General features: G+C 57.4%; 2 protein-coding genes across 3 annotated transcripts in view; both read left to right on the top strand.

Moving 5' to 3' along the window:
* Positions 1–3568, top strand: part of USP36 (ubiquitin specific peptidase 36) — a 30797-nt gene extending 27229 nt beyond the window's left edge. The window contains exons 17-21 of one of the 2 annotated variants that reach the window (XM_053660385.1): positions 249–412; positions 655–759; positions 1296–1411; positions 1683–1846; positions 2032–3568. In XM_053660385.1, the coding sequence (XP_053516360.1) occupies positions 249–412; positions 655–759; positions 1296–1411; positions 1683–1814 (517 nt within the window). In that variant the 3' untranslated portion in view covers positions 1815–1846; positions 2032–3568. The remainder of the gene's footprint in view (positions 1–248; positions 413–654; positions 760–1295; positions 1412–1682; positions 1847–2031) is intronic. The other variant, XM_053660383.1, reaches the window with a different exon arrangement.
* Positions 3569–14334: 10766 nt separating this feature from the next.
* Positions 14335–23860, top strand: part of CYTH1 (cytohesin 1) — a 62973-nt gene continuing 53447 nt past the window's right edge. Inside the window, exon 1 of the mRNA XM_037158069.2 lies at positions 14335–14446. Within this exon, the coding sequence (XP_037013964.2) occupies positions 14425–14446 (22 nt within the window). The 5' untranslated portion in view covers positions 14335–14424. The remainder of the gene's footprint in view (positions 14447–23860) is intronic.

Genomic DNA, 23860 nt, shown 5'->3' with positions numbered 1-23860 from the left:
GTCGCCGACCCCGGCCCACTGGCTGGGTGGTTGCATCACTCAGTCTGCAGGACTCTCCTCCGCCAGGGGCTCCAGCGTCCTTATGCTTGGCTGTGGCCTGGACGGCCGACCGGCAGGCCTCGCCCAGAAGACCAGGCTCAGGGTGGCACTTTGTGGGGTGACTGCAGGGCGGATACCCCTGCGTTTGGGGGAGGAGGGAGTCTCACCCTCGTTTCTCTGGGAACTGACGGTCCACGCTGACCCCCCAGGAGCTGCGCTCCCTCGGAGGGCCCTGAGCCGGAGACCACTGCAGCGTCTCCGAGGAGAAAGAAAAGGAGGAAAGGGAGGCCGGAATCTCAGCAGGAAGCAGCAGAAGAGGAGCACCCGGACAGCAGGGGCGATGAGAGGCAGAGGGGCCCCGGGGACCTCGCAGGTTTGTGCATTGGGGGGGTGCAGGGGGCGGGGCTGCGAGCAGCTCGGCACTTTCGAGAGGCAGGTGCTGCGGACTGTCACCTCCCAGGGACCCGAGGGCCCAGCCCATCGTGGGGCCGGGGAGCCAGCCGTCCAGCCTGTGTCCAGGCAGCTGTCCCCATGACCTGTGGGGGCCGCTCCGAGTGCAGGGGTGGGTCTTTCCTGGTGGGGCCTCGGTGCACATCCAAGTGCCTCTGCTCGCAGGGCTGCGAAGGGCCCCCCTAGTGTCCTGCCACCAAGAAGAGCACAGCGGCGACGTGCTCCGGGAGCTGCTCCGGTGCTCGTCGGACCAGGCCTACGGGAAGAAAGGTGCGTTTGGAAACTGGACCTTGGGCGTGCTGGGTGTGGGGGTTTGAGGAGGTGGGTGCGAGCCCGGCGCCTCACAGGCAGAAGGGAGGGCTGAGTGGTCTCTGCCCCTCGGCTGCCTCGCAGGGTCTGGAGTGGCACCGGGGGTCTGTCTGCAGAAAGGTCCCGAGGGGCTTCCCCCGGGGCCCAGGGTGGGAGAGCGCAGACTGCACACCTTGCTGGCAGGGGCAGGGTGGGGGGCGAAGCCCCGAGAGAGAACAAGAGGTCTTTGTTTCTCAAGTGAGGGCATGGGTTTAAACAAAGTACACGTCATGGGGGGCGAGGAATGTGGGCACGTGGGCACGTCAAGGGTGACAGGAGCTGCGACTTTGGGCGGCGGGCACACAGCACAGTAGGCAGATGGCGGCTTGCAGAATCGCACGCTCAAAACCTGCGTGGTTTACTGACTGCTGTCTCCCGGGTACATTCTACCGTTGCAAAGACGGGAAGGTGGGCGGGGTGGCAGGACGCCCGGGGGCCGACGCACCTGCGTCTTGCAGTGCTGACCTGGAACGGGGCGGTGTCGGCCGTCAGTCTGGACGCCATTCGAGACAGCAGGCTGGCCCGCGCCTCCGCCGTGACCGACAGCTGGGACGAGGAGTTCGACCGCGGGAAGGTGGGTCTGACTGTGGCTGCCTGTCAGCACCCTGGGGAGCCCGGGGCGGGGGGACTCGGCCTTTCGGGGAGTTGGGAGGGGCCGAGGGCCAGACTGGAGCCTGGTGGCCGAGTCCATGGGCTGCATGGTCATGGGCAGCGCCTAGGTCTCTGGTCACCCCTTCATCAGTGATATGGGGCTCGCAGGGCTCCCACAGGCCACATGAGGGGTGAGTCTTGTTGCACACAGTAGCCCTTTGTGGTGTTTGTGACACCTGCGATTCTCAATGTAGGAAAAGAAAATTAAGAAGTTCAAGAGAGAGAAGAAGAGAAACTTCAATGCCTTCCAGAAGCTTCAGAACAGACGGAACTTTTGGTCTGTGACTCACCCAGCCAAGGCTGCCAGCCTCAGCTACCGCCGCTGAGCTGCTGCTGCCCAGGCCGGTCAGTTCGAGATGTGAGTGCGTGTGTGCACGCGGGTGACCCGGGGTGCGGAGCGCACGCACAGCGGTCGCTCACCAAGCGCAAATGCGGGGTTTCCAGCTCCGTCCGAGGCCCCACGTGACCCTCTGGTGGGTGGCAGGGAGGCTGGGTGCAGGGACGCCCCGGTGTCCTTTCTCAGGAGCACTGTTTTCCCCACAGACTCGTGGAGACGGGCCTCCGTTCCCGGGAGCCGTCCCTGCTGTGGACTCCACGGCTGGGTCTCCGATTGCCCCGCGCTGGGCGCTGCTGCAGAAGGACGCACACGGAGGCCCCAGCCCCTGCGGTCAGGACCCCGGTGGCACGGCACGCCAGTGACAAAGCACACAGCCACCTGTGGGGCCAGCGGCAGCGCTGCGGAGCGCCTGGACGGGGCGTCTGGTCCGGGCTGTGGGGGAGAGCCGGGGAGGATGGCGACCTAACTCTGCTCCTGGTAGCTGGCGCTGCTGCCCTCCCTGTCCCCTCGGCAGGGCCCTGTCTGTATGCCTTACCTGTCCCCCCGCGGAAACCCAGCCCAAGCCGGGCCTGACAGCGCCTCTGTCCCTTGCGGGGAGCAGGGCTCTGTCCTGGGAGCAGGCTCCTGTTTGGGGCGGGCCGGGACCTCGAACCGCCATGCCACGCATCTGCTCACCTGGCCGCTGCTTGCTCTGGGGGCCTTTCCCGAACCTCCCCTGCAGCCACGGAGGCCGAGGGTCTTTATCCGGGTGGGGGTGTTGGGGTGGACTCCTCCCTCACTGCTTCACACGAACCCGTCACGCCGACCGAGCCCGCGGAGCCCGTCGGCAGCGTGCCCCCTTTCCCCCGCTCGGAGGCCGGCCTCGTGCACCCGGTTGTGCTTTTGAATTCAAGCAGCTGTGTAACCCCAGGGCAGCACCTCCCTGTCTGGTGAGCCTTGCCTGTGAACTTGCAAATGAACAATTATGGGAAACCCTCGGCTTCTGTCCCCTCTCCCTTCCTTGGGGCACGTCGTGCATGGTGCTGGGCCGTGGGCCGGGTGGACCATCCTCCTCAGCCTGAGGCCGCCCGGTGCCCTGGTGTGGCCTGGCACCCTCCCCACAGCCTTGCCCTCGCTGCGGGGTCTCCAGTGGTATTGAGAAAGTGTCACATATTTTATACGGGAGGCGTGTTCACTTTTTCATGGGAGCAGCTCTTTCTGAAAAGGTGGGGAGGAGGAGCAGGGAAAAGTCCTGCTGTCTCCTAGACCGGCACCTCCCCCCATGTTTCCCCGTCCTCCTGGGAACCAGTCCCTTCCTCCTCGGCCACGTCATTGTGAAACCTTTTCCTGAGGAAGTGTGTCGTCATCCTGTGGGCCGTGTCCCGCCCCAGCCTTGGCTTTCCACAGCCTTTACAGCCGTCAGAAGCGGGCCCGCCCCTCCCACGTCATCGTCAGCCACAGGGACAGGACAGGGTGGGCCCAGAGACCCAGTCGCGACGTGGGCGACACAGACACACGTGAACACACGTGTGAACAACTGCAGCTTTTACGATCGTGGTGACTTGGTCAACTCGTGGTCTGGGTTTCATCTAACTTTCAGCTCAGAGTGGGGGCCAGGCCTGTGGGAGGGGCCTCCTCCCCGTGTCAGCTGTCACCTCACCCGCCACTGTGTGCAGGCCCCTGTGCTCCGCGCCTTCGCTCGGGGGCTGAGCAGCCCCCGCTGTGGCCAAGATCTCGGTGCAGTAAAGTACCGAGTTTTTGTGAGTCCTGCCTGTGTCTTTGGTTCTTTTCCTCTGGTTTTTAGAAAGGTGCACGCCAGCCCCGAACTGCCCTCCCCGGTTGCAGTGTCCAGTGGGCTTCTGCACGGCCCGTGGCCACCGGTGATGGGGCAGGGGAGGGCGCCCTCGGCTCTCCAGTGGGAAAGCTTAAGCGGCTTTGAGTTGATAGAGTGGAAGGAGATTTGTTCAACTGTGTGAATAACACACTCGCTGAAGTTCAAGGAGACAGGTCCCTGGGTTAGGGCGTGTGGTGCAGCAGGGAGGGGGGGCGTTCAGCAGGTGGAGCTGGTTGCGGCGTGTGCCGTGCTGGGGGAACGAGCAGTGTTGCTCCACCGAGGTGCGCTTGGATTTCCTTCTGCCGAAACCTGTTTCGATCTCTGCAGGCAGAGACAAGGGAGAAATAACAGGTTTCTCAAAGCTGCACGTGTCCCTCACGGTTGGCCAGAGTGACACGGCCCCTCCTGCCCCGCGCCCACCTGTCCCCTCTGACCTTCGAGGGCAGCCCAGCCACTTGGGGCTCCAGGCAGGCGGAGACGCCTTGGTTTCTGTGCGGACTGGAATGTTCTAGCCACGCAGGGACCCAACTGGGACTCACGTGGAGCTAGCTGCTCTGGTCCAGCACGGCCGTCTCCGCCGAGGGGGACGGGGAGGTCAGGGTCTGGCTGGGACCAGAGGAACAGCACGCACGAGTGGGTGACACATGACAGTGACACTGGCAGTCCCATTGCCCCAGTCCTGTGGCTCCTTCCCGCCAGTGGCCCCCCACCCTCAGATATAGGGACTCTTCTTTGTCACCGAGGGTGTGACCAGACAGCTCAAAAGGAGGACAGCAAAGTGAGCAGGTGCTGTGTGAGGCACAGGGCCCCATCCAGAGCAGTGCCCGGCGCAGCAGGGACAGGTTTGCAGCGGCCGCAGTCCAGACGCCTGTCCCAATTGGGTGGGGCCGGGGTGGGCTGGGGTTCCGAGACCCTGTGCGTAGGGGCAGGGTCCTGCATCTGGCCGGCATCACCCAAGCACGACCATAGCTCTTAGTGTCACTGGTTTTCCGAAGTGCTGGGACAGCGTACAGATGCAGGGGGCCTACGCCAAGTTTCTCCCAGGTGGCCCATGGTCTCCAAGCCGGGACCTGCTCTCGGGTGTGGCCGCGGGGCTGAGGTGAGGCTTTGAGGAGAACAGAGCTGCAGGTGGGCACCAGGCAGCCCAGGCTCACCAGAGTGGCCCTGTCTGTCGCCAGAGCGGAGGCACAGACGGGCGTGTTTTGGTCGATAATTTGGCTCGGACCACATCACTCAGCCTCTGTGGAGATGCAGCAAGTTTTCGGCAGGGCTGTTCGGGCTGATTTGCTCTTCGGTGTGAGGCCCGTGGTGGCGTGCGGGAAGGCTCGGGAGGTGGTGGTGCAGCGGAGAAGCCAGGTGAGGGTGACCTGTCAAACCGGCCGGCGGCCACGCGTTCCAGGCCGCAGCCGCGACAGGCACCACTGGCACTGGCGCAGCCGTGGAGGCACCATGGAGGGGCCAGGGGGGAGCAGGCGGGACGGGAAAGGTCAGGGCTGGGTGGGGCGGCTTCTGGCCCGGGCAGGGCTTGAGTGGCGGGGCCCAGCAGCACCGGAGGCTGGTGACGGGCCTTTGGTGTCAGGGGGGGCACTGGGCGTGCGATGGGTTCGGATTCCAGGGCAGTGATGCAGCCTCGCCCGAGGCGGTTCCTGTTACGTCAGACAGGGAACCCGGGCAGAACTGCAGGCGTGAGCAGCAGGTGGCTGTGAGCTCCCAGTTTCTGATGAAGAAAAAGCCCAGCCCTGGCTGGCGTGGCTCAGTGGACTGAGTGCCAGCCTGTGGACCAAAGGGTTGCTGGTTCGATTCCCAGTCAGGGCACATGCCTGCGCTGTGGGCCAGGTCCCCGGTGGGGGGGCATGCATGGTAGTCAAGGGGGGTGACAAGGTCAACATACCTCTCCCACATTGCTGTTTCCCTGTCTCCCTCCCCTCCCCTCTCACTAAAAATAAATAAAATCCTTAGAACACAGAAGTCCAGGAGTCTGGACACCCAGAGAGCCAGCTGGGCCTTCATCTAGCTCCGGGCCCCAGGTCGGGGCCCCTGTAGCAGAGACATGACCTTCAGTTAAAGGCTGGAGGTGCAGGGAGGGAGGCCAGGACAGCCCCGAGTAGGCGGGACGCGGGTGGGACGGGGTGGACAGGCAGTGGCCCTCTCCTTGGTGGCTGCGGGGGAGACGGAGCTGGCACTTGGTCGGTCCTCGGCGTTGTGGGTTTCCCTTGAGCTTGGGGACCTTGCGGCCAGTCCCCTTCGCTGGCCTGTCCCTCAGCCCACGCTGGGCTCCACCCACTCCCAGACATTTGACTCAGCAGGCCCGGCAGGGCCCAGGAATGTGCATTTCTAACGTGTTCCCAGTGGGTGGAGACCCTGCCGCTGCTGGGGTGTCACTTACAGGGAGCGGTCAGAGGGGGCGGGCACTTGGGAAGGACATCCAATGTACAGATTACCCCTCTCAGCTCTGGGTGGGGACCTCCCCTGTAGACGCGGAAGAGGCAGCCCCTGTCGGGCTGGTCCCCTCACCTGAGCTCTTGGCCCTCTTCCTTGGGGGGCCTTGCACAGGGGTGACCCTGTCTTCCCTCGTGAGTCAGTTTGAGTGTCTGCCACCCTGAAAAAGCACCTTGTTTTTGCGTCCCCTCCCAGCCACCCTGTCCCTCAGGTCAGCTTCAGGGTGCTCCTGCCGCAGCTTCCTCAGCTCCCCTCCCCCCTCGTCACTCCACCCCGTGACCCGAGTCCCAGATCTGATGGGCGTGGGCCTGAACGTTCTTCAGGATGTGGCACAGTTCACGCCCATCCCAGAAGGGCTCTGATCTCTGTGTGTCTCTAAATATTTAACCCGTGGCCCCAAGGACATGCAGAGGCAGGCAAGGCCCATCAGTGTCCCCTGCTGACCCGTCAACGTGTCCCCCTGGCCAATGCATGGCCTGCTTGGTGTCTCTGTGTGTCCGCCTGGCCCTGTGTCCTGCTCCTTGTGTCCCTCTGTGGCTGGGACTCCCACACGTGAGTGATGAGGGTCCCGTCTTTCTACCCGGCTCTCTCGAAGTCCCCGGTCTGCCTGCCCCACCACCTGGCTCTCGGTTGTCCTGGGTTTGAGCAGCCTTCTCACTGGCTCTCTAACCCCCGGTGACCCTGCTCTCCGCTCCGCTGTCCCGGCACCTGGACCATCTGTGAAGACAGGAAGCTCTAATCAAAGCGTGCCCTGATGTCAGCTTCCCCAGCGCCTGTCCGTGCACAGCCGGTGGCATTTGGCGAGGTGGACCCCTCTGCCTCTCCTGTTGTGAACGCCCCCAAAGGCCTCTGGGCAGCCATAGGCAGTGTCCTGCCACCCTTGGGAGGCACCAGGAGCGGAGGACAGAGGCCCTGGCCCGGTGCCGGGGTGAGGAACGTGTTTGCTCTGGACACAGCCTCTGCTTGGGCGGCGGCTTCCTCGAGAAGCCGTGGCCTGCTGTTCCGCTGCACAAGGAAGAAGGCGGAGTTCGGCCGGCCGGGGTCAGGACCTACTGGAGACAGAGGGCCAGACTGGGGGCGAAGGCCTGCGCTCCTGTCGGGGACCGCCACGATTTAGCTGTGAACGCTCGGGTCGGCCGCACGGCTTCTGCGGCTCGCAGACACCAGTGTGACCGCCTCATTCCCGCGCGGATGCCAGGGCCGCCTGTGTTCACTGGGGGCTCCCCCTGTCCGTCTCCCTCCGCAGGACGGTCATTGGACGGAGGGGTGGGACTCAGCCCTTCTACCCATCGCGTCTGTGCAGGCAGCGCGGCCACAGAAGGGCGGTCCCTTCGGCAGGGTGTACGTGTTTAGGTGGCTTCTTACCGTGGCTGGCCCAGATGTCAGCATACAGAGCCCAAGAGCGGGCCAAGCACCTGCTAGGAACTGCGTGTAGGAAACTCACACGTCTCCATAACCGCAGGCTTCCTCACGGCTGCGTGTGGAATGAGTGTGTCTCCTGTGCCGTCCGTGTTGGCTGTTCGGCCTGCGGAGATGCACCTTTGTGTTGCTCCTATGGTATTAGAAATGATCCGTAATCATTTTTCGTCCCTTTTCTCCCCTTTTACGGGCATTAGTCTGCTGGTGTCTGACCACAGTTGGACACCTCCCGCTGGCAGCAGGGACCACTGGCCACAGTCCCCGCAGAGCCCAGTGCTCCCCACAGAGCCCAGTGCTCGCAGGCACCCAGAAAACCTTTGCTGAATGAGCGCACTGGAAAAGCTGTGTGAGGCAGTGGCTTTGGACTCTGCTCAGAGAACGCACCCCGTCCCCTCCCCCATCAGTGGCACTGCCTCAGAAATTCTCCTCGCACCAGCTGTCCCTGACGTCGCCTCCTCTGAGCCAGACCCCGAGACACCCCCCCGCCCTTGTTTGCTTTCCGCTCCTCTGTTTGAAGTGAGCCCGAACCACGTGGCACGTGGCCAGCTGTCTGTCGGGCGGCACGGGAACAGTTGGTGACAGCTGGATACAATCAAGTTCCATTACAAACAGATTTTAAGTGCCACTCACACACGGAAGAAATTGCAAGCTTTAGCAAAATAAAATCTGGGGGCTTTCAAAGCGAGACAATGCCCCAATCCCGGCCTGTGTCAGCGATTCGGTTTGTGGTTTCTTCTCGCTCACGAGAAGCACTCTTTCTTTCCCTGGGCACCACCACCCCCAGGGTGCAGGCTGCAGGCCGTGGCTCCGCACCGTCTGGTGATTGCTGAGGGCGCCTGCACCGGGCGGCAGCCTGACGCCGGGGTCGGCCCACTGCGCCTGGGCTTCCAGAACAGGCGCTGCCCAGCCTCGTCACTCTCTCATCCTGGTCTCAGGGGGCACGTGAGTTGGGCAGGTGGCGGCTGGCAGGCCCAGCGAAGACATTCTTCTGGGAAGCGGGAGTCATCTGGAGGAATGTGTCAGCCCTGCGGGCCTCGGCAGCATGTGGACCTGGGCTTCTCTGCATTCGCCGTCCGTGCTTCTCTCCCTCACCTGTTCCTTGTCCTCAGGTGATGTGGACACCGGCCTGCAGTGTCCGCGTCGTGACGGATGGAATGAGACATTCACTCGGACTACCGAGTCCGGTGGAGGAAAGGGGGCAGCATGGCTTTTTCTCTCAAGGGAAGCAAATGCCATGGCCCTTGCGGGACCGGCCTTAGTTTCTTTTCTGGGTACATTACAAGATGGTCCTCATTTACGATACACAGGTTGTTTTAGGTGGTTCCCTTTTACAGAAAACAGAGGAGCCAGTGCCGCTAATCACATCACAGAAGAGGGATATTTGCAAATGAAAAGGGCAAAAGTGGTTGAACGGTTATACTCATCCTAGGAAGGTTTAGCATGGATTTTAGGGAAGTTACTTTGTGGCAAACAGTAAATGTTTGCTACAAATCCGGGTGAGGGAGTTTTTAGCAAAAAGCAAGACTCTAAGTGGCCTAGGTCCACTGCAGGCCAGATTCCCCGCAGGAGAACCTGTTCGTGGGCGTGGGTCCTGTGCATCTCCGAGTGGCAGCTGGGCCCACACCATGCGGAATGGCCTCCTACACTTGGGGAGTGGGGGTGTGTCTGTTGGTGCTCCTGTGGCGAGGGGACCTGTCCCTCCCCTTCTCCCGAGGACTTCCAGCTGTGCCTCTGTCCCTGATTCTGATGGGGGAGGAGAAAGGTGAGAAAATGAAAACATTTGTTCTAGAAAAAAGAACCAGATACGAAGCAGCATGAGTGAGACTAGGAAGGAAACAGTGAAGTCCTCTCACACGTGATCCGGCACCTAGGTTCACTCTACAATGTTTCTTTTAAAGTTAATTTAAAATAGTCATACAGGCTCACGTAGAATTTACAAGTTGCGTATCTCCTGCAGCTGCTCCGACAGAATCCCACAGATTGGGTGGCTTAACACAGCAAGAACGGCCCTGGCTGTTGGGGCCTGGTGGGCCGAGCATCGGCCCCCAAAAGCCTAAGGTCACTGGATCGATTCCAGGTCAGGGCGCCTGGCTGGGGTGCAAGCCTTGTCCCCAGTTGGGGTGCCTGCAAGAGGCAACCGATCAATGTATCTCTCGCACATTGATGCTTCTCTCCCTCTCTTTAAAGTAAATACGGTCTTTTAAAAAAATAAGTGAACATCAGCAGGAATGGCTCTCTCTGAGTTCCAGAGGCCCTTGGTCTGCAACTCAGGAGTGGGTGGGGCTGCACCCCTCTGAGGTTCTGGGGGGTGAGGTCCTTCCTGCCTCTTCCAGCTTCTGGTGACCCCACGTGTCCCTTGGCTTGTGGCTGCACCACTCCAATCTCTGCGTGTGTCTTCCTTCAAATGTTCACCTTCTCTGTGTTCCTGGTTGCTAATCTCTTTTTAAACTTTATTGAGAGAGAGAGGAAGGATGAGAGAGAAACATTGATATGATACCCCACTTACTGATGCGTTCACTGGTTGCTTTGTGTAGGTGCCCTGACCGGGGATTGAACCTGTAACCTTGGTGTATTGGACGATGCTCTAACCCACCAAGCTACCCAGCCAGGGCCCTAATCTCCTCTGCTTATAAAAGACACTAGTGACTGGCTTAGGGCCACCTTCATGACCTCGTCTGAACTTGATCACATCGGCCAAGACCCAGTTTCCAACAAAGATCACAATTCACAGCTACCGAGGGTTTGGGCTTCAACCTGTCTTTGGCGGGGGACACAATTCAACCCCTAACCGTGTGGAAGGTTATGTAATGAAGTCTCTCCCGATCCTGTTTCCCTGGCAGCAGCTCACCTTCCAGAGGCAGTATGGGTACCAGTCCCTTCTGAACCCTGCAAGGGACAGTCCCTGGGTGGAAGCCTCTCAAGGGCAGGGCTCTCCTGCTGTGCCCTTTGCTGCTGCGTCCCCAGCGCCTTGAACAGTGCCTGACACCCCCCAACCCATATTTGTTGAACAGCTGAATATACAGTTATGAACGTGCGTCAATGTAAGAATGCCCAAACCTGTAGAAGTTTTATAAGATTTCACATGCTTCCCAGAATAAGTTTTGCAGCTTCTTTTATGCATTTGAAAGTAAGGAGGGAAGTAAGGAATTTTACTTCCACTGCATGGGCGTGGGAGAAAGCAAGGTGGAGATGAAACTACAGGACAGTTCCGATCGGGTGCTGTCTTGAAGGGGTATTACCTGGAGGGGGATTACGCCTGGCACTTCAAGGTGTGTCGGCCCAGAATGGTCAGGGCTTCGTGAAAACCTTCCCGTGAAGAAGTTACGGGCCTGCCCACCACGGGACTCCCCACCACGACCTGCCCACTAGGGATTTGTGGTCGGATCACCCTGTGAGGTTTTCCGTGGACGCCCTTTTCCTTTTTCATCCACCAATGGATATGACACGTGTGGGGGTTTTTATTACAAATGGGAATATATTACACACCACTGTCCTGTCCTTGACTTTTTCGCTGAATATGGCTGGGGAACCTTCCTATTGTGGTAGATACTGGGTTGGCCAAAAAGTTCACTTGGTTTTTTTCCCTGTGATGGCTCTAGTAGCACTTAGTTTTCTTCAACTTCATTTGAAACGATTTTGTTAGATTATATTGTGACAGCTGTCACATCAGTGTGCATTTACAACAAAGCTTATCAAAACTGGTGAATTTGTGTGCACCCATTTTAATATTGAAGATGGAAGAAAATACACAACATTTCCAGCATATTATGCTTTATTATTTCAAGAAAGGTAAAAACACTGCAACACAGAAAAGAAATACAAAATCTGTGCAGCGTGTGAAGAAGGTGCTGTGACCAATCGAACGTGCCAAAAATGGTTTGCAAAGTTTCACACTGGAGATTTCTCGCAGGACGATGCTCCTCGGTTGGGTAAACCAGTTGAGGTTGATAGCGATCAAATCAAGACATTAATTGAGAGCAATTAACATTATACCATGCAGGAGACAGCCAACATACTCAAAATGTCTAAATCAGTAAGTTATTGGTGGAAATGAAAAATGTGTCTTTTGTTTTGCGGAGAAAAATCATGCGGACTTTGGGGCCGACCAGCACGCCTCTTTCAAGCCTGTGAGCGCTCCCTGGTGGGACTGAGGGGCCTCTGAAGAAGCTGGAGAGGCCGCAGTGTAACAAGCACAGGAAAAAAGTACACGTTCGGTTACCTCTGCTTAAAAGACTTCCTCCTCGACTCTAGTGTTTGAGATTATGTAAGGCAGGGATGGCGGAAGGGAGGCACCAACTTTAAGAAAACAGGTGTCAGGTGGGTCAACCGCACAGAACAGCAGACCACAAAGAGGCCTACGGGACCCCTGGCCCGTCTCCAGGGTTTTCTGAAGGACAGTGACACAGTGGAAGGGAGGGGACTGGGGCAGACGCGGCAAGTACAGTTAAGTTCCAGACCCTCGTCTGGGCGCCTCCCGCGCCGTACACTACTGACACAAACATTCTCCTTGTTCCGTGCGATGGACCCTGGGCTCCTTTGTATTTATTCTCTCTCCTCCTCCTCTGGTGCTGCTTGGTGTGCGCAGCCCCTGGAGAGCCAGGACCTGTGGTCTGAAGACACCGCTGTAATGAAATGACGTTACTCGACATCATTTTGTCAACAGTCGAGTACCAGGCTCACAGAGGACCCCTCCCTGTCCTAGTCTACGGGGTGGGGAGTTCAGAGAATAGGTTGAAAGGGATGAGAATGACCATTAACACGTTACCTTTCTTTCCTGAGTTTCGGTCACGGAGCAAGAGTTCTGGTGGCCAGAGACACCTGCCCGCTGTCAAGGGAAGAAAGCCGGCTGAGGAGGGCCATGAACTTTCTGAGCACATCAGGACAGAGAGCAGTAAAGAGAACCCTCGGCAACTTTGGGGTGTCTCTGCTTCACTGTCATGAAGAGAGACTCGCCGGGCAAAAGCAGGCGGTTCTGAGGGCGCCCTGGCCCACGCTGGTATGAACAAAACGCAGTGGGGTCCCCGAGCACACAGCACCGAAATGCAAGGACAAGGGCTCACGACGTGACTCTCTGCTCCAACGTCGCCCGTAAAACCAGGCAGTCTGGCAAAACGAGTGAAGAGGAAACGCAGAAATCCACCAGAATCGGTCTTTCCAGGGGGAGGGTGACATCTATACAAGGGAAGGGACTAATTTCTGGAATTATTTGGAAGCAGCATCCTGTTGGGGTTCGGAAGTGTGCCCCCCCAAATGGAGACTGCCTTAGACTTTGCAGTGACTCGGTTCCTGAGTTTGAGGAGGGGCTGTCGGGGAGTGGGCCGCTTTCTTAGTCTCTGGATGGGTGAGCCGGAGCTGCGCCCCCGACAGGACATCAAGACTAGGGTTCCTTGCCCTGACTGAGTGGCTCAGTTAGTTGGAACTCAGTTAGATGAGGAAAATTCAGACAATACTACGAAGTATGAAGGCAGTGGACGGGTGGCAACTGTCATTATGCTAAGATTCAGGCTGCAGGTTAGACTCCCGGTTGGGGCACATGCCTAGGCTGCAGGTCCAGGCTAGCATGGGAAGCAGCTGATTTGATGTTTCTCTCTCTCTCTTTCTCTCTCTCTCAAACCAGTAAACATACCCTCAGGTGAGGATTTAAAACAAAAGGTTAGGGTTCCTTAGGCTCTAACAGAAACTGTATCAGCCGTGTGGAAGTCCCCTGGAAGACTGTGGCAGACCTGTCCTTTTGGATATCCATTCTGGGTGGCAGCCCAGAGTTTGCAGGCAGAGCCTGCATCCTGTGGGTGGCAAACAGGTCCAGGGGGTTGAAAGCTGGTGTTCCAGGTCACAGGCAAAGCAGAGTGGGTCTGGAAGGAATGCACAGCGATGCCACGCTCCTTTTTTTTCCTCCGTGGAGGGAAAGGCCCCCGAGGCCCCTTTTAGGGCGGCCAGGGAAGAAATAGTTTTCCGGGCGCGTGGGTTTCACCTCCCCCTGATGGAGAGCCCTGCGACATTTCTAGAGCTTTGGGCTGAGCTCAACTCCGGGCAGATAAAACACACAGCCAACAGTCCAGAAACGTGAGCGTTTAAGAGGTGCGTGGGTCAGGGTCACTAAAACCCTGAAATGCTGGGAGATAAGGAAAATGCAGACAATAACAGGAAGTATGAAGGCAGTGGACTGGTGACAAGAGTCATTATGTTAAGGTTCGGGCCACAGAAATAAATGAATCCAATGGCTTTGTGTCCTCCGGCCGAGACCCAGCCCTCCCTGGGCAAGCTAGGACCGGCCTGGCCTGCGCGGTTGACGTCAGGCAGGACCACCCTGTCCTTTGGTGGCCGCCCACGATCTCGGGCCTTTGTGGGTAACTGGGCTGCGGGCTACGGGCCTGGATTTGTGCGCCACGCCGAGGTCCTGCGAGGCCCTGCTAGGCGCTTGCGAAAAGCGAAACCCGAAACCTGTCGGGGTCGCAGGGTGGCGGGGTGGGGCTTCGCGTCTAGGGGCGGGGCCTGGGCGGGAGCGCAGGCGCAGGCGCGGGCTGGGACGCGGCCCGGTGAAGGGATGTGCGCCCGTCAGTGGGAGGGCGGGGCTTCGGGACCAGGGGCGGGACGTGGGGCGCGCGTGCGCAGGCGCGTGCCAGGGGGCTGTCGCGTGCCAGTGGTCCGGAGGGTGGGGATGAGAGGAGTGCGAGCGGGGTCTACGGGGCGGAGCCGTAGGCTCAGGGGCGGGCCCTGGGCGCGCGTGCGCAGGTTCAGGCCGGGACGCGGCCGCGTGCCGGGGGTGCGGGCGCAGGCGGCGGCGGGCGGGGCGCCCAGCGGGTGGCGCGGGGCCGGGGGCGGGGCTCGAAGCTTGGGGCCGGGCTGAAGCGAGCGAGGCCAGGAGAGGCAGGACGCGCGAGGGGCAGGCGGAGATCCCGGCTCGGAGCCTGGCACCGGTACCGGCGCTATGGAAGAGGACGACAGCTACGGTCAGTACTGCCTGCGGCCCTCCAGGCGGATGCCCCCTCTCTTACTCCCTTCCTTCCCCGGCCCGGCGGCGCCTCGGGCGGCTCGCGTTTCCCGGGGAAGGTAGTGAGGGACGGGAGTCTGGGTGCCGGACCGGGTGAGGGGCCGCCGGTGGCCGGGAGGCTGAGGGGCGCCCGGGTCTCCGGGAAGGCGGCCGGAGGTCGCGGGGCCGGAGTCGCCGGGGTCGTAGTGTCTGGGTCGCCGGCCGCTGTCACCCAGCGCAGGCCTGGCGGTGTCTCCGCGAGCGTTGAGGCTCCCCTGCGCCCCCGTGTGCGCTCTCCGTAGTTTCCGGCCCTTTTTGGTATTCGCAAGTTGTGTGCCCCGGTCCATGTCTTTGTCTGAAACGAAAAGGAGAAAACAGCAAACCACCCCGGAGTGGACGGACTTCACCCGGGACGTTTCTGCGGCTGAGTTGGCAGCCAGTTGGGTGCTGTCTCCGGCCCCGGTCGCCCTCGAGGTCCGGGTTAATTATTGCTGACCTCGTTAGGCACCACAGCGGCTGAACGCCTACTGGGGCTGTCTGTCGGTGCGGGGACACGGACCCAAGTTTGCGTTCTCGTCGGTGCGCAGGGACAGCGAAAACTTGATAACAGAGTTTTCAGCTTTCCTCTCGCTAACCGTGCCCTAATATCTGCTGGTCAGCAGGGAGGGATGCTAGGCGTTTCAAAAGGTTATTTGGAATGCTGTAGTTAATTTTTACATTTTATTCATGGGGAATTTCAGAGAGAAAGGCACATAGAACAAGTGATGAACTTTTGTGGTTTGGTAGCAGAGAACAGATAGATACGGCAGGATTCCAAACGCTTCTGTGGCCGCGTGGAACCAGGTCCTGGCTTATTGGCTGTCGCTGGTAAACACAGGCGGCCTGCTTATTTACCAGTCAGGCACCGAGAAACTGTTGACGGGTGAAGAGGTGGGTTTATCACCTGCAACTTGACCCTGAGCCACAGACAGGGGGCTGGGCAGCTGCTTGCCAGACCCAGGCACGGCCTGAGGTCCAGCGCGCGTTCGGGATGGGCGCCCATCAGATGTCCCCTAGTTACCTTCCAAGTGAAAGCCGTGTGTGTTTTCCTTTGTGAGAGAAAAAAAACCCCAAACAACCCAAAATCCTTTGGCTGCTTCCGAAGGATTTCTTCCCCTCCCCTCTCTTTCTGCCTGTGAAAAGCCTCGTTCAGCTTTTTCTTTCTTGTCTGCTATTTTCTCAACCTTCTCTTGCCATTTAATTCCTCTCAGACCCAGGATCCTGCCAGGCTTTCCTCTTGCCCCCTGTTGGTGTTCTTACGTGCCTGCCGGGGCAGGAAGTGGTTGGTTTGGTCGCTTTCAGTACAGCGAGGGCTTTGCCACCAGGCATGACATGAGTGTGCTGAGGAAGGGGCCACTGGAAGCAGGGTGTGCTCGTTTCCTGTGGCGGCTGTCACAAATCAGCACGAATGTGGGGGCTCGAAGCAACATACGTCCATTGTTTCGCAGTGTGGAGGTCAAGTCCAAATTTGCCTCACTGGGCCAAGTCAAGGTGTTGGCAGGGCTGTGTGCCTCTGGAGGTTCCAGGGGACATCCGTTTCCGTGACTTTTGCAGTGTCTAGAGGCTGCGGGTGCTCCTTGGCTGGTGGCCTCCTTCCGTCTTCAGAGCCAGCAAGAAGCGTTGTGTCATTTCTCCCTGACCTCTCCCTTCTTAGTAGGGTTATGCCAGACCCGCCAGGGTGATCCAGCCCTCGGGCCGCCGCCTTCGCTCTGCCGTGGTGATTGCCCTGTGCCGTGGCGGGTAACAGAGATCCTGGGTGTGGGACGTGGTCTCCTTTAGGGGCTGTTATTCTGTTGAGCACAGAGAAAGATGGGGGCAAAGTTTATTTTTCTCTTTGTAAAACCATCTTCTTTGTATTTTGAAGGAACCAGAAAGGTTGAATTAGAGGATTCCCCACCCACAGGGCTCATCACACAAAAAGCGCCTCCGAGTTTTAGGGTGATCGTGCGGAGAGTAGGACTCTGAGTCCTTCAAGGTTTCCAGGACTGTCCGCCTCCCTCAGGGTTTTACAGGGAAGTTACTTTGAGATGCAACGGCCACTCAGGTCCCACGTTCCAAAAGGAAATGTCTGCTACGGACTCAGAAAGCACCTAAAATGCTCTGTCCCCGGCTCCCACAGGGCCCCTATATTTCAGGGGTCAGCCTAGGACACAGCCACTGGTTTACCATTTGCTCTGGGGACATGGGTTATGACCTCCTAGCTGCCACTTGGTGTTAGACACGCTCAGAACATAACCTATTTTTAATATTCTAAAGAGGGTGAGTCTTAGAGGGCCCCTGTCCAAAGAAGACCTCTGCAGCAGGTGTGAGGCCGGGCTCTCTCCCCGGCCCTGTATCTCCGTGGTATCTCCGTAGTGCCACCGTGAACCTGGCCGTCCTGGGGCTTGGAGCCCTTCCTGCTGAGGACACCCCAGAACAGTGAGTCATCCCTTCAGGGGTGCCCCAGGCAGGTGACGGGATCCCTCCACGCACCTAGGGGGACACGCTCTAGCCTGAAGACATGTGGGGCTGGGGGTCAGACAGAAGTCATGTCATTTTATTTTATTTATTTATTTATTTTTACTGAAGATGGCAAAGGAACCATTGCATTTTATTTATTTTTATTTATTTATTTTGTTTTGTTTTGTTTTTGTTTTTAAGTTACTGTGTTTTTATTTGAAAATCACAATTCTAATAATTATTACTACACAATACCCTCTACTATCATACTTCTTGGAAAAACAGTTCAGTTCCCCAGTTAAATTATCTGTGTAACCTGATTATTTTTTACTCCCTGTTCTACAACAAATATTTTTTTTAAATTTTTTTATTGATTATGCTATTACAGTTGTTCTATTCCCCCTTTATTCCCCTCCACCCTACCCCTCATCCCCACCATTACCCCCCCTTTAGTTTATGACCATGTGTCTCAGGTTCTTTAGATTCTATATTTCCCATGCTATTCTTGCCCCCCCATCTATTTTCTATCTACTGTCTATGCTACTTATTTTCTGTACCTTCTCCCCCCTTCTCCTCCTCCCACTCCCCTGTTGCTAACCCTCTTTGAGATCTTCATTTCTATGTTTCCACTCCTGATCTAGCTGTCCTTTTAGTTTGCTTTCGTTTTAGGTGTGGTTGTTAATAACTGTGAGTTTGTTGTCCTTTCACTGTTCATGTTTCTTTAACTTCTTTTTCTTAGATAAGTCCCTTTAACATTTCATATAATAAGGGCTTGGTGATGATGAACTCCTTGAATTTGATCTTATCTGAGAAGCACTTTATCTGTCCTTCCATTCTAAATGAAAGTTTTGCTGGATAGAGCAATCTTGGATGTAGGTCTTTAGATTTCATGACTTGGAATACCTCTTTCCAGCCCCTTCTTGCCTGTAAGGTCTCTTTTGAGAAATCTGCTGACAGTCTGATGGGGACTCCTTTATAGGTGACTGTCCCCTTAGCTCTTGCTGCTTCTAGGATTCTCTCCTTCATTTTAATTTTGGCTAATGTAATTATGATGTGCCTTGCTGTGTTCCTTCTTGGGTCCAACTTCTTTGGGACTCTCTGAGCTTCCTGGATTTCCTGGAAGTCTATTTCCTTTTGCCAGATTGGGGAAATTCTCCTTTATTATTTGTTCAAATAAGTTTTCCACTGGTGGCTGTGCCTTTCCCCCTTCTGGTACCCCTATAATTCGGATGTTGGAGCGTTTAAAGATGTCCTGGAGGTTCCTAAGACTCTCCTCATTTCTTTGAATTCTTGCTTCTTGACTCTTTTCTGTTTGGCCATTATTTGCTTTCTTCTGGTCCACTCCCTTGATTTGAGTCCCAGTTTCCTTTTCATTGCTATTGGTGTCCTGTGCAATTCCATTCATTTCAATTAGTTTCGCCTTCATATATTTGTCTAACTTGTTGGTATAATCAACCAGTTCTGTGAGGATCCTGATCACCAGTGTTTTAAACTGTGTGTCTGTGAGTTTTGCTATTTCTTCATCGCTTAGATCTATGGGCTCTGGGGCTTTGAGATCTACTTGAGCCATTCTTGGTCTGTTCGGGCCCTTTAAGTGTGAGAAGCGGCGCCTTGGATTCCCAGGTCGCTGGGTTACGATGCTGTTTGTGGGGGCGTGGCCAGAGCGGGGAAATGGCGACCCCCTCTGCCGCTTCTCACAGCTGGGTGCGGAGGAGCAGTGCCTTAGGTGGTTCACCTGGGCCGGGCCACTCAGAGTCGCTGGGGTATGTGGAGGTGGGGTCAGAGCAGGGAAATGGCGGCGCCCTCCACTGCCGCTTGCCGTGGGGACCTGCCGGCCCGGTCCAACCGCCCACTCCCTCGCCTGTCCACCCTCGCACAAATGCGCGACCTCAGTCAACACGCAGCCCCGGGCCCGGCTGTCTCCCCCGCTGTCGCTCGCCTGGTTGCTCGCTGGGTCGCTCACTAGGTCTGACCCTGCGCCTGGATTCCGCCGGCCTGAGTGTGTCTGGCCGAGTCCTCCTAGTGCAACCCTGCTCCGCCAGCCGCTGGTTTCGCCCCTTACCGGTCAGGCTGAAGAATTTGTTGTTAACGGACTTCCGAAAAGTTCAATTTTCCGTGTTCTGGCTGTGTTTTCTGTTGCTAATATTTAGTTTTCTCTAATCTTGGTTGTGTGAGAAGGCACGGCACATCCACCTATGCCTCCATCTTGGCAGAAGTCGGAAGTCATTTTAAAGTGTTTTTCTTTGAAAATGTGGACTTAGTGATTTTCTAAAAGCTTAGTTGACATTTTAAGAGAGACGTTCATGTTGCTTGTGGCCAGTTGGTCTTTATCCCCCGATCCTCTCCTTTGAACACCGGGAACGATGCGGGAGTTTTAGGGTCACGTTGCCTCCTTGTTAGATCGCTGCACTTCCTGAACCTCACCCACGAAAGGAAGAGGCCCTGTCCTTGGGAGGGTGCCCTGCCCACGGCAAGGCCCCGTGACTCAGTTCCTCTTGCTGACTCTGAACTCGAACGGAGATTTTTAACCTGCAGTTCACCGGCTGACTGCTTCCGGCGTCCTCAGCTTTTGCCGGTCCTCACAGGCCTCCGACCCCAGGAACTGGGGCACCCGAGGTCGCCTGTCCTCGAGGACCAGAGTGAGGTGGAGACTGGCAGGGTTGTGCAGTAGTGACATTGCGGGTATTAGTGGTCAAGGCCCTGGATCACGGTGGCGTCAGCACAGTCCAGTCTCTGAGCGCGGTTCTTCAGTTGAAGTCGCAGAGTGGTTCGAGGCTTCTGCCCTCTGAACACAGCGTCGCCTCCTCGGGCTTTGTTTTAGCTTTTTATCGGACTTTTCTCTGCCTGCACTTCCAGGGAGGATTGCCTTTTAGGAGACACACTTCCAGCCCTGGCAGGGTTTCCCAGTGGGTTGCAGCGTCGCCCTGTCCCATACACCAAAAGGTTGCCGGTTCGATCCCCAATCAGGGCACGTACCTGGATCGTGGGTTCAGTCCCATACACCAGGGCTTATATAGGAGGCCAGCAGTCGTGTTTCTCCCTCACTCTCTCTTTCCTCCCTTTCTGTCTCTGACTTCCTTCTCTCAGGTGAGGATTAAAAGAGAGAGAGAGAGTGCTCCCCTGTGAGGGAGTGGAGGTGCGACCCTACCAGGGCCACACCTTCCGTGGGGCTGGGCTGCTGGGCGAGGCCCCGGCGCCCGGGAGCCTGCTGCCTCCTGTCTGCCTCCGGAGTGGGACCCAACGGCTGCTGCCTGTGCGGCCCAGGGAGCCGGACCGGGAGCCGGGCTCCTGTGGCAAAAGTTCACGCCTGGTCGTCCCGTGGGCTTGTGTGTCTGTCTTCGTCCCTTCACCCCAAACCGAGCAAGAACACTTTCTGCGCATGTTCGACCTGAGGCCAAACGCATTGTCCTTGTTTCCCTCTGATATTGACTTTCATTGTACTCAAATTTAATAATACACGTCGTGATTAGTTTTTATTGAAAAGAACACAATTCTGTGAAGTCAGAGCTTTCTTAGAAAACCCGGCACATATGATTACCGTAATGACGTAGTTTGCGGCCCGGAAGGTGAATTTCCAGTGGTGACATTAACATGTGGGAGGGCGTCAGCATTTAAAGAATCCTCGGTGCCAGTGCCCGTTCGCTTTCTGAAGGGCTGTGCCCTGTGCTCGGCACAGGGTGATGGGGCGCACACTCCCCTGTCGCCACAGGTGTGTCCCTGGTGAGAACGGGCACCTGGGCATGTCAACAACAACAACAACAGAAACAGTCGAATGGTTGCGAAACGGCTCCGCATTGCACCTGTTGGTCCGCAGCCAGGTCGGAGACATTCCCCTGCGAGTCTGTGCACCATGGCCGCTCCTGCGGGGCGGCGGTTTGCTGTTCTGCTCCCCTGCGATGGACTCTTTCCGTGGCCTCTGTCAAACCCAGTGATTTGCATTTTTCTCACTCATTTTAAGCATGGGGAAACTGTATGTTTGTTTTGGCTGGAGTTTGGTCAGATTTTGACCAGTTGTATTAGGTTGGCCAAAGTCCGTTTGTTTTTTTCCATGAAATAAAAGACACATTTTTTATCTTCAACAGTAACTCATTGATTTGGTCATCCCGAATATCTTCTAGCGGGGGGAGGTCGGGGCTGCTAAACAGCTCCCGGAGCGCAGGCCAGCACCACGGCGGAGTCATTCGGCCTCAATGTCAGCAGTACCAAGAGACTTTGCGAACCGCTTTTGGCACATTCATTCGTCAGTCACAGTACCTTCTCCACACATGGCACGAATCTTTTGCATTTCAGTTGCATTTTTACTTTTCTTGACATAATAAAGCATAATACGCCAAAATGTTGTGTATTTCCTTCCATCTTCCATAATAAAATGGCTACACAAGCCCTGGCTGGTGTAGCTCAGTGGATTGAGTGCCGGCCTGCAAACTAAAGGGTTGCTGGTTCAATTCCCTGTCAGGGCACGTGCCTGGGTTGTGGGCCAGGTCCCCAGTGGGGGTGTGTGAGAGGCAACCACACATTGATGTTTCTTTCCCTCTATTTCTCCCTCCCTACCCCTCTGTCTAAAAATAAATAAATAAATAAATAAATAAATATATTTTTTTATAAAACCACGACACAAAAATTCACCAAATTTGGTAAGTTTTTTTAAAATGCACACTGGTAAGACAGCCGTCACAATACAGTCTAACAAAACCGTTCGGAACAAAGGCAAGGACAACTGAGAGCCACGAGGGCCGCCGTGCGCAAAAATGTCACAGGCTCCTTGGCAGCCCAGCGGTCACTTAACTACCTGCCTTCAGTTTCCGTCGTGAAGATCGAAGCAGGCGGGCTTCGGGGGGGACCGAAGTGTTTCCTTCAGGGGGGGTTGTGAGTAAGCGGCTCTTGCTGCCCCGGGTGGTGGGGCTAAATGCGGCAGGTCCTAGTCCACTGGTCCAAAGGCTCGTCCCTGCTTCTTTCTAAACCTTCCAGGTGCTCCTCAGAAGGGTCTTGCCAAAGAGGCTTTTCCTCATACGTTCCACGCCCCCACGGTCAGGTGGCTCTGTCACCAGGGGAGTGCCCTCTGGTTCAAGGGTGACCGCCGACACATGCAGAGGCCGCTTGGTGGAGGAGGAGGGGGGGACAGGTGAGGCAGAGGCTGGAAGGCTGTGGGCAGCTAAGCCTCCCCTCCCCTCCCCGCCCTCCGGCCAGCCCACCCCCAGATCAGAGGCCTGGATGCGGCGCCCCCGCCCTTCGTTGCTCCGCTATCACGCTGTCCCATGGCGGGCTCTCCAGTTGTCATCGCTCGGTTTCCTTTGCAGAAATAGAGGCTGGAAAATCATTTAGAGGCGTCCAGAAGTGAGTCCACATCCTCCAAAACTGCCGTGACGCTGTTCTGCTTCTCTCCGAGCCTTGGCTAGGTCGGTGCGGCACAGGCCGAGGGCCGCAGGGGAAGGGGGTTCTGTCTCACCTGCTCGGCAGGGCGGTGTCATGCGGGCCCTCTCTGCGGTGGCCAGGGGGGTGGCCATCGGCTGCTGTGTGGAGACTCCCCCTTTAGCGAGGGGTCGGGGTGCTGCCTTCCTCACGTGGGTTTTACGTTTGCCACTTTTCTGGCTTTGGGACGAGTTCTGTACGGAAGCAGGCCTGTCACCATTGCAGCCACACTGTGGTTATCGACGTTGGTGTGAGAGCTGGGATTGGCACACGTTCGGTTTCTGAGCGGGCGATGGCGTGCGCAACCCCCATGCCCCAGCAGCCCTGCGTCACGGATGCTCTGAGCCTGGAAGGCACGTTGCTCGTGGAGACCCAGGCGGGCAGGGAACAGCCCTGCCAAGAGTTGTGTGGAACCGGCTCAGGCAGGGGAGGGCCGGCGGGGGGCTGTGGAGGGGTTGGGGCCATTGAGGGGCACGTGGCAGAGAGACGGTTCCAGGCCCGAGTGGGCGGAGGCCAGCTGGCCGGGAGCTGTTCCAGGCTCCTCCGGACTGCCCTGTGGCTTTCTCCTTTCTAACTTCTAGCACTGCCGCCGCCGTTCCCTTAGTGCCCCAGTTATCCAGGCTTGAAAACACATCTGGTTCCTTTCTCCCTCTTGCCTTCTGCATTGTTTTCCACCTCTCAGATGTGTCTGTCTGTCCGTCCAGCCCTCTGTGTCAGGGCATTTGCTTGAGACTGGGCTTTAGAGAGCTTTAAAATCCAGGCCCTGCTTTCAAGAAGCTCCCAGCATAGGGGCTGACAAATGGGAGAACTCCCAGACGGCTTGGCGCTGGTGGAGGGAGCGGGAGGACCCCAGTGTTCGGTGTTTTTTGAGTGAAATACATTTTTGCACAAACTGCCTACTGAGGCCAGAGGGGAGGAGTGTGCAGGCCAGGCGCTACCGTGAAACTCTCCCTCCCTGAAGTCGCCGTGGCGACCTGCTGGCTGGCTCGGGGCTCAGGCTAATGTCCTCCCGTGGTCCCCAGGTAAGGAGCCAGAGATCTCGAGACTGGTGTTCACAGAAGGGGACCTGGCGGGTTGGTGGAGGGACGTCAGAGTGACCCTCGGGCTCCACGCCTGTGCTGGGTCACCGTGCTGTCCTGCTGGCTCTTCCCACCCTCCCTCCTTGCTGCCGTCGGCTTCTGTGGACTGGGCTCCAGAACCCACGTCTTGATGGCGTTCGGATGGTTCAGACCCGTGCTGCAGGCCATAAGCAGATTGATTGAAAGAGCCCATTGTTGATCTCAGGGCTGGGATTGGAGGGCTGTGCGGCTCCTGCCATGAAGCCAGTTCTCCGTCCCCAGCCTTCCGGCCGCACCTGGAAAACTGGGGCAGGTGCTGAGGCCACGGAGTTGCGCCCTAGTGGCTCTGGAGGCAAGATGCTGGGGGTGGGGGTTGGGGGTGCACGCTGGGGCAGCCAGGATTGGCGAGAGCAGTCCAGGTGGCCAGGCACAGCGAGCGTCCGTGGTCC

This window comes from Artibeus jamaicensis, unplaced genomic scaffold (assembly GCF_021234435.1).
Source record: "Artibeus jamaicensis isolate MK-2021 breed Jamaican fruit bat unplaced genomic scaffold, CSHL_Jam_final contig_2259, whole genome shotgun sequence".
NCBI lineage: Eukaryota > Metazoa > Chordata > Mammalia > Chiroptera > Phyllostomidae > Artibeus > Artibeus jamaicensis.
The sequence above is the reverse complement of the archived record's forward strand: the minus strand, read 5'-3'. Positions and strand labels throughout refer to the sequence as shown.